Source organism: Diachasmimorpha longicaudata, chromosome 2 (assembly GCF_034640455.1).
Source record: "Diachasmimorpha longicaudata isolate KC_UGA_2023 chromosome 2, iyDiaLong2, whole genome shotgun sequence".
NCBI lineage: Eukaryota > Metazoa > Arthropoda > Insecta > Hymenoptera > Braconidae > Diachasmimorpha > Diachasmimorpha longicaudata.
Genome location: NC_087226.1, coordinates 7,811,122 through 7,823,934, shown reverse-complemented (window position 1 = coordinate 7,823,934; position 12,813 = coordinate 7,811,122). Strand labels below are relative to the sequence as shown.

At 39.7% G+C, this 12,813-nt stretch overlaps 2 protein-coding genes across 11 annotated transcripts in view; one reads left to right on the top strand and one right to left on the bottom strand.

Annotated features, from left to right (window-relative positions):
- Positions 1 to 12,813, bottom strand: part of LOC135170469 (procathepsin L-like) — a 200,508-nt gene that overhangs the window by 83,839 nt on the left and 103,856 nt on the right. The window lies entirely within an intron of this gene.
- LOC135170507 (uncharacterized) overlaps positions 1 to 12,813 on the top strand; it is a 100,330-nt gene that overhangs the window by 12,817 nt on the left and 74,700 nt on the right. The window contains exon 1 of one of the 4 annotated variants that reach the window (XM_064136395.1): positions 1,155 to 2,117. The exons of the other annotated variants lie outside the window; for them this stretch is intronic. Coding sequence (XP_063992465.1) covers positions 1,898 to 2,117 — 220 coding nt within the window. The 5' untranslated portion in view covers positions 1,155 to 1,897. Of the gene's footprint in view, positions 1 to 1,154; positions 2,118 to 12,813 lie in introns of those variants that run through there. 4 annotated transcript variants of the gene reach the window in all.

The window sequence follows — 12,813 nt, the reverse complement described above, 5'->3', positions numbered from 1 at the left end:
CGTTATACTTCCCCTTTTATCTATCACTATATACGCTCCACCGAAACTCGGTTAGTATCACCATGGGTCGAGTACCGTGGCCTCTCCCAGCACTCTGAACCCCTCTTCCTCTTGTACTTGTTTGAGGTTAAAAGTCCTTCAGTCCTTTAACAACAGCGACGTACAAACGAAATTTATTAACAGTTGTGCTACGAGACTGGGGAGGCTAGGGCTGACCTTTGTCAAATTATTCTTATCGCCTGAGCATGAGAGTTTATGGGCCATTAAGGAGATTCGTCGAGTTATGAGGGTTGTTGTTATAATACAATTTGAGGAGACTTGGATGAATGAATTTATTATTATTTGGAAAAATGGGAGGATCTTGGGGGGGGGCAGGAGGGAGGGACTAATAATGATTATGGTGATTGAGATAGTCTGGGGGTGAAGTCTTTTTATCATGAAATTTCTTTAACCACATTGCGTGAGAGGATGAGAAATAAATTTGTGGAGGGGAAGAAAAAACTATTTTAGAAATTTTAATGATCCAAGTGATAGATATCGCCCAATAGGTAGACGATTCCACGTTTTAGTAAATATTGCATAATTATGGGGACTAAAGACGCATAGTTCAATTTAATTTTTGATAAAAACACTAATTTTTTCCTCTTAAAAGTAAAACCCCTTTTTTAATCAAAAGTGATATATTTTTTTCTGCATTGCATGACGTTGAAAAGGTTTTTTTATGTCGCCACATGAAATACCTGAAAACGTAAGAGTGGAATTTTTTACATTCACATAGATGCCAAAAATGATTCATTAGTCAAATGAACTACCTCAATAAATCATGGTTCATGTCATAATCAATACATGACCAGTAAAACACAATGTCAAATATTTAATTCAGCCTTTGCTATCTAGTGAAGTTTACTCAATCATGCCAGACAGGGTTATAATTAATGTACACAATCATTATTGCCGCGAGGACATGTAAAATATTGGCTAACTATATTACTGGCAAAAATGGAACATTTAGTTACAACATGACTGATCGAACATTTCAATTTATGTAGCAACGTAATTCAATCAACGAAATGATCAAAGGTAACGTTCACTGATATCCACTGCAAAATTCCATCCACTCAAAATCCACAAGAAATTCTGAAAATACCAGATTAATAATAAATTACCAGTTGACCTAGACTAGCTATACACAGTTGAAAAATTTAGTAAAATAGTTCAGATAAATAATAGTTCAGTCTGATGGCAATATTTTTTAAAAAATCATCCAATACTCCCCGGACGATCCACTTCCCCCGGAATTCAAAAATAATTAACCCCGAAGAATAGAAAATTCCCTCGCGTCCCGCCGCGAAAACACGGACTCTGCTATCTCACAAAATATGCCCCTCCCTCCGAGTTATAATAGCGCGCACCACCACCATTGAATCCGCACCCCCGTCAACTCAGCGCTGAAACCGTTGAATTTTCCTCCGACTGGCTCAGTAGCGCCAGGCGTCTCGACGCGGCAGCACACACGAGGATATTTTTCACCTTTTTCACTATCATCCAGCGTAAAGCTTGGCGCCCCCTCGTCCTCGTCCACTCGGATACCGCGCAACCCCTGCGGGCTCCATCGCGCGCCGACGGGATCCGCCCACCCCGGGCACCCGCCGAAAACTACCCCTACGCTATTTCACTTGGTATTCCGAGGCCCTCGGCACCGACTTTGAAGTAACGCGCGCGTCAACTCCCTCAACGCCCTCGTGTGTTCTTTGTTTTGTTCTGTTCAGTTAACATCAATTAGTGTCAGACATTGTGAATCCTTTCGTCAATCAATCAGCTATGGAATCGCGTTGACATTTTCCCTCGATTTATCACCAAGGATTAAACAACTGGGATTAATCGTTAACTCATTGACATGGAGATGTTCAGCACAATCGAGATTGACTCAACGTCGAGACTCATTGCCGACAGTGGTGGCTGTTGTGTTTGTGGTGACAGTGATAGTAGTGGTGATTATCACAAGTGCACGAGTTCATTAACATCTTGTTACAATCGAAGTGTCACACGTACATTAGAAATTACAGTTGTCATCCTGTTGCTGTCGCTTGGCTTCACCAATGCCTATTCGTCCAAGGGTGAGTCGGCTTCATCCCTTATTGTTTAGTACTTTTCCTATTCGATTTAATACACGTTCGATCTAACGCGACATTTTATTTCTCTCAGCGGTGATCTTGCACTTTGTTTAACTTTTCTTCACCGCTGACTTCGTGGAACAGGATTTTGGGGGGCTTCGACGGGATTATCCTTGAATTTGGTGCATCCAACTGACTTGTTGGTGGCCCGATATTCACCCACGAGAGTAGTAAGTCGGATTCAGTGGACGAACAGGGAGGGGTGGGGTGAAATAGAACGGTGTCGAACTATTTGTGTTCAATGGGGTGAGTCAGTTGCCTGGAAGGTGTGAGGATTTTTTGGGCCCCAGAACTGTGGAAGGATTCGGTCTACGCGACAGCTCGAGTGAACTTTACCCCACTTTTTTTATTTTCTTCATATGGTATCTTGTTTGTCAGTTGCACTCGTCTTGTGTGACTTATCAGAAGTAATCAAAGTTCGCTGAAGTAATTACAAAGTCTATCAAATTATTCTGGTTTCTGGGAGAAATTTCTCAGGCAAAATTCCTGTGAAATGCGGCGTAACGACAAACAACTGGAAATTTTCGGATTTTAGATAATAATTTCACAGGTGTTTGACTTTCCTCATAATAGCCGGAAGTTTTTACCGGAATTATTTGTATTTTATATTGGCATTCTTCAGAACTTTCTCGAAACATCGACATGCTACACTATTAGCAAAATTCGTATGGAAATGCAAACAATGTCGGTTTGTAAAATGATTTACTACTTTTAGAAGTTTCTGATGTACGTGGAATCTGAAGTGGAATTTGTTGTTCTTTTTTCTCGTGCATTAATTTTTTTTATCAGGTGGATTGATCTTTTCTGAGTTACTCGAAGTAATCAAAGTTGGTGGGAGTAATTATAAAGTCGATCGAATTTTCTCGGTTGGCAGGTGCAACTACACATGGAAAATTCATGAAAAGTGTGATGTGAATACTAAATGACTCAAGTTGAGTATATTTTTTACAAAATTGTCCGAAAAATTGTGTTTGAGATGACATTTGATACTGAATTCACTCTCTATGGAGATATTGACTTTCCTACTTTATTTTCTGCGCGCATTGCCTTGTTCGTCAGAAATGCTTTTTTCTGATTTATCCGAAGTAATCAAAGTTGGCAAGAGTAATTATAAAGTTGATCGAATTTTCCTGGTTTGTGGGAGCAACTCCTCGCCAACAATCCCGCCGAAGTGCGTCATAAAGAGAACTGTTGAGTTTATGTAAAAGAGGACATAGAAACTGCGCCCTAGAAATATTCACCAGTCGCTGAAATTTGAAAAATCGAAAATGAATAAAAAATTGTTTTCTTCTCGGTAATTTCCTCTCGAGATTTGTCCCTTTGTTCAGTAAACGAAGATCGATCATAAGTTGCGTCCATCTTCGATGACCGAGGAAAATGGATAGTGCTAGCTGGAGATAATTTACGAAGACATCGATATCCGGTCTGTGTGCTCCATTACATCAACTTTAATGGAAGTACTTCACAAGTGTCGTTGGAACCTCCTTTACCAACTAAATCAATTGTTTCTACTTCGTTAGAGCCTATGGCCACTCGAGTGTTCCCTCCTCTACCTTCAAAGACCTTCCACTCCGCTATTCCTGAGAAAGAAAGGCCTGAGGAGATTGCAGGTCCCTTCCTGAGACTAGCATCATGATGCAATAACGAGTAAGCGAAGCAAAAATATTTCAACCTAATAGAGGTTTCAATCCTCCATAGGGACATGGAGAAATCAAAAAGGGCTCAACGCACGTGAATTACTGCTCCCGATTCTATTATTCAATTCTCTAATCCTCTAAATATTAACAGAAATACTTGGCGATTTTTTATTATCACGATTTCGCAATGAAGACTTCATAAATGCTAAACTAGGATGAAGAATCCCCTTAATTAATTAATGATTAATAAACAAAGAGCACTGTCAATCCATTCGATGAGGACTTCACTCTTTCAATTCTGAAATGATGCACTAGATAAAACTTTCTGTCGGGAAATTAATAATCGGAGAATATTAATTCTGTGGGTGAAGTGATAAAACGAGTCTCTACATTTTATATTTACAAAAAATATCAGGAAAATATGTCAGTACATCTTAAATAATTCAACTGTTTATCGAGTGAAGTAAAGTTCTCTCAAATGTCACAAATGATAAACAGATGTGGGTGACTGGAGGCAATAACAATCATTGTCTTTTCATCTCGAAAATTATTCATTATACGAATTACCCCAACAGGTTATATCCTCTCAATAATAAAATAATATTGAATTTCCTAAATACCACCGTTAGTGCGAATTCAATGAGTCATGAAAAACATTTTAATTACAAGCGCAGAATACAGGATGCACTCAAAAAACACAGCATACAGCGACATTTTGAGGTCACACAAACGCGTTTAAAATTCACTGAATGCACTTTGTTAGCCTGGGCATATTCCACAGTGCGCGTATAAAACGTGAGGTGACATGGGCCGGGGCTCTTGTGGCTGTATTCACCGTCAAGGATGGTCAGCTCCAGGGGACATCTGAATGCGGATAGCGTGGCATGTGTAAAAAGAGTTGGAGTAAAAAGAAAATTCAAGCGTCAACTAACTCAAGTTGAAAGAGGGACAGTAAACGTGAACAGAGTCCCCACAGCCATGGGCTGTCCCTCCTGTCATTCCATTTTCCGTTGAAGCTCTTGATTCGTTTTATTTCTTCCGTCCAACTCTCAATTGAGTATTATTCGTGCTTTTTTTTCATGCCCTGATCATCCTCTCACCTGCCATGAATACTATTCATTTGGAACATTCTGGTCTTTGTGGGATATATGAAGTGATGATCCGGTTATTTTCGTCTTCATTTTATTTATTTTCTCGTTGTGCTTCTGGTGGAAGGGCGATTCGTCGATATTTTCAATGCACAATGATTGGAGTATGAAGTAACGTATTGTCTCATTATGAAATGGAAGATTGAATTAATTATTCTGTGGGTTCATGGAATTAGTCAAGTTGTTGAAGTGATGGAGACAGGAGTTTAGAGAAATATAAGAATTCAAAGACCATTTACTTGAAATAATTTCGATCAAAAACTCATTTATGATTCTCGTGAATACTTCCCAGTAATATTAATTAATAATCTATTCACCAATTCACCATAATGAGGCTACAGTAACAGTTTAATCCCCAATTAATATTCAACCTCCTCTCTAATTACCCGGATTATTCCTCGAAAATTAGTGAATTCTCCAGCTCAATTTTCATAATTCAGTAAATGGCTTTCACACGCTGTAAGCCACTTGAAAATGCTACCTATGCGAGACATTTCAAAATTTCACATCCAGGAAACCACAACTCATACCAGTCGACACGAAATGTCGTTCAGTTTGTAGCCACAGCAAGACAAGCTCATCTGCGGTTAGTTTCGAATATTCATACGTTACCTGGCATACACCACCACAGGGTTAACCTGAATGGACTCACTCCGTTGTAACCAGCCAATATCATTGAATATTGCAGCTCAAGAAAACACCCTCATTGTCACAGTAGTGCAGGGAGAAGTCATGATGTATCGTCACGACTATTATTCATTTGGTCCGGAATACTATTCCGATAATAGTTATCAGTATTTGCACTGCCATATATTTTCGTGTTACGACTTCATATAACTGGAGTGCTTGAAAATTTATTGGGTACTCTCTATCAAGAACGTCTATAGACAATTCCAGGAAATGGGCCATTGAGGGAACCTTTGAAAAATTTTGATGTGGAGGGTAACGTCAGTATCTGTAAACCAAAGCGGAAATTTTTTAGAATTTTAGATTGTTTGGTCAGCAAAGGTATGCAAAACATTTGACAGACAAATGTATCTGATTGTATGTGATTTTCGAAACGGTTCCTTGGTGAAAAATAAAAAAATCACACGGGGAACCAACTTATTTTTGCCAAAAATAACTTTACTTGAGAGAATTATTCATTTTTTCCAAATTGTATTTCTTCGGTCTAATTACTCCCCATGGGGATCAACTTGGGTTTAAATTATGATAACCATATTACTCTATGGGATGTGTATTTTGTCCGTGACCTCGAATGATAATTATTTAGTTTTATTCAATTTCGTAATTCTTGCATTTCTCATAATTATTGCAGGAGTTCACTCAACGTTATAATTAACATGATCATGTTCTAGGACACTTTACGCGACGCGATGCAAACCTAATCAGCATTGTTAGGGAATTACTCCATTTCAGAAGTGAAGGACTGAAAAGATCAATCCTTTTCTGTAGTAAATGAATGTTTGATAAAAATGAAAATTTTTTCTCAGCGCAGTGTATGATAATCCATTGAAATAACAATCTCCAATTAAACCAATTATCAACTAATTGCACCGAAAATTGAGTTCTCCTCATACCTCGCTGAACAATGAACATTTCCATGCTATTGTGCAGGCAAAATATTGACAGAGTAGTTGGGGCCAAACTATTTAATCCCGAGGTCGATATCCCGATGATGCTGTATCACCAATATTGAATACTACACTCAATTAACCACAAACTGACTCCAACTTTATGAAACTATATCGTAGTCCCAGTTGTGAAGGTCTGCATCTCCACGCAAACATTGTTATCCCACAATGAAATTCACCTCAACTATAGTCCATACATGTATGTATTTTATTTCCCCCTGTATGTGCCTGGGTGAGAAATTGGGTGACATAGTGGCTGAGTGTGCGCTGTATGCAGATTCACGGGGTGGGAAAAGCCCAGGCTGGGTGGGTGGAGGTGGCTGGCAAACCAGTGTCTCCTGGCTATCTACCCTCTCGCTCACACCCGGCGATACCTTTTGCACGCTCTGGTGGCTCTGCGGTTAAATTCGTCAGAAGCACAAGGCGCTGACGATGCTACAGCGGTAGCTACTCGGCTTTTCCTCATGGACGACTTCTTCCAAAACCTCATTCACTCCGTATTTCTCTTATACTCATATTTCTTCAAACGGCCCATCAATTTTCAGATATTCATCTGTATTTTGCCGAGGGGTCGGGGGAAATTATTGCTAGTTATGAACAACTTTTGTTATATTTGAATGCTGAATTGAAAAAAATCGTCAGTAAAATAGTCTCCGAGAATATTGCGAAATGTATTATCAACCTTTTGGGCTGAACTCTTGAGCACAATTTTTTGAATTTTCCACCGTGAAAATATATCCATGAAATTGAGATAAATTGTAGCACCTGAAATTGACAGTTATGCTTCAATTTTTAGAGAAATAGGAATTAATTTGGTGTGAAATTGGAGACCATTTATCGTTTCAACGATGTAAATTTCGTGCAAATATTCCCTTTGACATTCAAAAATTGCTGTTTCAAAAATTTTTCGTTTATTCAATTTAAGGAAGAATAGAGGTTATTAGCAAAACAATCGCAATGTTTAACCACATTCATCGTGGATACGAGAACGTTGATTGAATATTAAAAATTTTCATCCACGTTTTTTCCCTCTTTGCTCCAAATGATTGGTGTCATTGGACCGTAAAATGGGAGAATAACTCAATACGTTCAATGGAATGGCCTTTTCCCTCTTCGGAAATTCCTGTATTTTCCAATTGACTCTCTGATTGGAAGGCGTCGAATGTCTAATTATGTCCATTGAAACTGGAACACCTGAAATAACAAAGATAAAAGATAAAAGGACAGACGCTATTGGAAAAAATTGAGTCGAACGAAATTCCATTGGATATAAATTGGTTTTTCAATTTCACCATTGGAAAGACCATTAGCCGGTCGATGAGGCAACGCGATATTCATTCTAATTGAATCGTCTCTAGCAATCTTCGGCCATCATCTCCCAGCCGTTAGTTATTCAACCGAGTGGAAAGGCTTTCAACTTTTTGGGCGCAATAGGTAAAGCCAATGAAATGGGCAAAAGCCAGACCGCATGTTCCAGGGTGACACCAAAATGTGCCACTCAGTACTGGACGACAAATTTCGGATGGTGGGGAGAGGGTGAGCAGGACATACCGGGAATGGTTGTCGGTGTATAGGAGTTGGAAATGTTCACTCTCAGGGTGATTCATTGACATTAATCTCGTAAACTTCTCCACCACTGGCGATTGGTGTCAGGAGGCTGGGGATTGTCTACGGTTACGCGGCTTTGTGTCCAGTCAACGGCGGAGGCGGTATTGATTCCATTGTTGCAATTTCGGGTGGGGGAGAGAGGGAGAATCAGGTGAATTTTACTGGGTGTCAGCCGACAAATTGATTGAAGTGGCGAGTAAAGTGGCGCGATCGGGAAGAAGGGGATATTTGACCAGGAATTGATCTCAATCTGTTTTCAACCCACGAAGTCCACGAAGTGAAAAAAAACGTGATGCTCAGACACATCTCACCGAACTCAGGAAAACTTATTAAAAAATTTTTCCCGGCCTGACTCTCACCACGAAGTACCATCGAACTGCAAAATTTTAACTTTCATTTCTAATTGTAGCTAATTTTCGGTTAATTTGTTCCGTTTCTCATCTTTATTTTACATGAAATGAAACTCACGCTGCCATCACATCTACCGCCAATCGCCTTCACCTCCTTCCATGTCCTCTTATCAAATTCAATATTAGTTCAATCCCACCTGAACTTCTCATTTACGTTCAAATAGTTGGAATTCATTCGCCCAGTTCGAGCATTCCTACATCGACATCCCGAAGTTTCGTTCACTCCCTTGGAATAGCGAATACCGAACATCTATAAACTACACTGAATTAAAATTCGTCGATCCAAGGTGTCATGTTTGAGCTATGTGTGTGGTTATCGGTTGGATCGAATGAATGGCTAAGTGGAGTTGAGCAGACAGTGGCTCAACCAAACGGATCACTGGAATTTCACCGTAACCTTTATTGGTTAATTTCGAGCAGTGATAGACGTTGACGTTTGATTGCTACAAGGCAAAATCGGCTTTTACAACGCGAGTGGTTCTCTCTTCACCCTTACCCTCAACTCACTATTTATTTATCCGAAGTGTAATAAACTTCTAAACAAAGTCCCACCTCTCGCCATCAGCTGAAATTGGATGTCTCTACTCACGAAGCCCTTATCAACTTTGTTTAAAATTTCATTCGTTCTGAACAACTTCAGACTGTATTTCTCAGCGTTCATTGAATGAAACCCAAGCACTTCATCCTTTCAGGAAATATTCTCCCGAACAGATGGTACGACCGTGAACCAAAGGAGAGAAAAATAGAGTCGCAAGGGCTGATATATTTTTTTTTCCTTTTTTACCGCCATCCATTTTCCTAGAGTATTCCACTTTGAGCGAAAATCCGTGTTTTCGAGAAACCGTAGGTGTACACTTGGGAAATGGGTTCGTAAAAGCCTGTGAGAATAGCTAGGTGATAATAGAACATCCACTATTCCCGTCTATTTCATCCGACAAAAAAGTCATCTGAAAGTGCCACAGAAAGACAAAAATGCATAAGATATTGCGCATAAATTTTCATATAATTAAGTTGGCATGTTGTCGAGAAGCGAATCATCATTATCTGTCACTTGCGAAACACTCTGAAATAAATCATGATCTGTTTAATCATTAATTCATGTTCATGTTGATAAAAGGGAAAGGGCGAGATAAGCAGAATAGGGAAGAGTCCTTATGGGCGATGAACGAAAATATTTAAAAAATATTCGACTATAATTTGCAAGAAACCACAAGTCTGCATTTGAAAACTTGGGTTCATAAAAGATTGTGAGATTGGTTAGATGATAGCAGAACATTCGCTATCTCCCCCATCTTTTACGCCTCGGTAAAAAGTCACGTGGAAGCTTTACGTGAAGACTGAAATGTGTAAGAAGTTCTTCCGAAAAATTCTATCTGAAATGACTATCAGGTTGAGCCCAGCTAATTGTCATTATCTGCTTTTAGAATGGCCATCCCTCTATCAATGTTTCTTCATACACTTGATGTTGATCTACGAGAACTTGAAGAAAGCTCATCTTGGAATGTCATTCAAACTTCAAAATTTGTCAAGAACTTTTCTCATGTTTTTTCCGAGATCTTTTCCAAGTTATAAACTCATATTTATAACAGTTAAAAAGTTTCAGTCGACAAAACATGTCTCGATTCTGAAAGAGTATTCCTTTCATATCCGTAATATAGAAAATAAAATGTTTGTCCGCATTTTAAATTCGGGAAATTTCACCGAACTGTCATAATTGAAACCTAATTAATCGCTTCTGGGACTGCCTCAATCACAAAAATATATCTTTGAAGAAATAACTACTTCTCCGAAGTAACTGAAAATTGGTGAAATTTTTTCCTGGGAGCACATGAAGACTCGAATTTCTAAAAGTTACTTTAGAACAGTTCATCCCAAGAAACAACCAACTCCTCCTGAAGTTAATCGTCATTACCCACTTCGTGAATGGCCATCCTTCTATCGCAGCTTTTTTCATAAGCTTCGACTAGCTCTGATCGATGGAAAAGCATCAGCTTGCGCTCCAGTGGCTCTGGAAGTACCCTCAATCGGCCTCCAGACATCGTCTGGGGGTAGTCGCTTGCGAACGAAAAAAAGGGGGAAAAAAAAATGATAAAACACTTTGTCTGCCCAGTTGCTTGCTTCTCTATTTTCTTTCCACCGAGACAACTCCATTACCTTTTCATCGTAAAAAAATAATGCAAAATAGACAGGAGGAAGTGTAATGACGGGGGCAAAATCTCCTCTATTCCTCCATTTTTCTTCACGGTAATTTTCCGACACCCCTTATTCCCTCCCCCTCTTCCGGCAATGGTGGACCTTAAAAGTTGACTGAAACTCGTTCGTAAACTTTGTGTTCTTCAAGTATATCCCAGGGTAATTATAAACTCCCGTAAAATTTAATATATTTCAGGGAAACTATAAATTGGTGCTCCATCCATTACTTAATTTCCGTAAACCTGAGCATGCCGACACGAGAAAAACTCTATGAAGACGTGAATATTAACTGAAAAAAATACTCAACTTACTAAGACGATGACGTAGGTGGGTAGGAGAGGGCGTAATGTATGGAAACAGAAACACTCGAATGGTGTGTGTGTGTGTGTGCGTAAATTATACAGGGGTGAAATGTTGGTAAAAGAGCGGTGGGATAGACCGAGAGCCATAATTAGATTTCGAGAATGGGTACTTGATGAAGGCCCTTTTCAACACAAAACCGTACTGTTGTGGAATATGAAAGCCCCATAATTTCCGCACCTCGCTATCCCGGTGGATAGCTGTCTCTCTCAATTCCTCATTGCCATGTCTGTACGCCTTCGCTTAGTCAACGACAGTGGTGAATTTCGCATCTCTTGGTGCTGGAGAATTAAGTCAATAAACGCAAACCGCGCAGTATGTGCCCGAGGAGAGAATGGGGCGCACTCAGAGTTCGGATGCTCTCAAGGAGAATTGTGGTGCTCTTGGGAGGACTGAGCCAGAATTTCTACGGTTATAACCTTTAACGAGGGTGAACAGACAGTGGAATGGAACTGGGTACGAAAATAATTCGTCGAGTCAATTGATTTCTGAGGGTAAATGAAGATTTCGGATAGATAAATAGATTATTAATGGTGGGGTACGAATGTATGGGATCATTGGAATAATGAGGACTTCTACGGGGATGAGATTTATTATTTTTCGGCACTACGATACACGGAAAAAAATTTTGGATAAAAATTAGACATCTAGAGGGCGAAACGTGGGACAAAAAAAAAGATCCCCTTTTTTAAGTCAAATTTTTTTCAAAGAATCAAACTCGGGAGGCGATAAAGGAAACCTTCGCCTCTCGTTCTGCCCTCTGGAACCTCAAAATATTCGCACTGAGAGAAAAATCAAATTTTTCCAATTATATTTATTTTCAACAAAGAACTACCCGAAAGTTCAACTTGAAAATCCGCTTTAAATTCTTGTCAGGAGAACATTTAATTCGCAAAATTGTATATTTGTGCAAAAAAAAATTGCGTTCGGTTGAAATCAAAATTGCATTCGCGCAATATATACCACAATTTTCTGGATAATTTCTATTCAACCTCTCGTTTCGCAGTGTTCACGTCAGATGCAGTCAATCCAAAGGAAAATAGAAATCGCTATTGAATGAGGACACGTCGATGTTCTGGAAGGGTGATCGAACGGCGCAATCAAGATGTTATATACATGGGAAAGTTGTTCAAGGGACGAGCAAGGGGGTGTACGGTCACGCCTGGTGGTTATGTTTGGATAAAGGGACGAGAGAAAAGACTCCCAAGGGGTTCGGCAAATTGCCACCTACCCGTTGAGGAAAGTAAGCTCAATCCACTTCATGTTGAGGCCCCACATAGTCCTCTCAACATCATTCGACGTCCCCCTCCCCCATCAACCCTTGGACATGTACCTCGAGGCTCCCTCCCAGCCCCCAGAGCTATGAATTTCTTGTCTCACCCCTACGCACTGGGAATGGGGATATAGTTGTCCCTTGAAAGTGCCACTATCGTCGCTACTTTTTCTTTCTTATCCATTCGGACAACAACGATTACTCTTCATTCTAACCCACAAGAAGACCTAGACTCTAGCTTTCTTCGCACTTTATCACAATTTCATGTTCATGGAGCAACAAAACAAATAAATAATGCGAGAAACACTCGGTGGATGGTCAAGCTTCATGAATCTGGAGCTTATGAACTCCGTGTAACTGCGCTTTATGGGGGTTA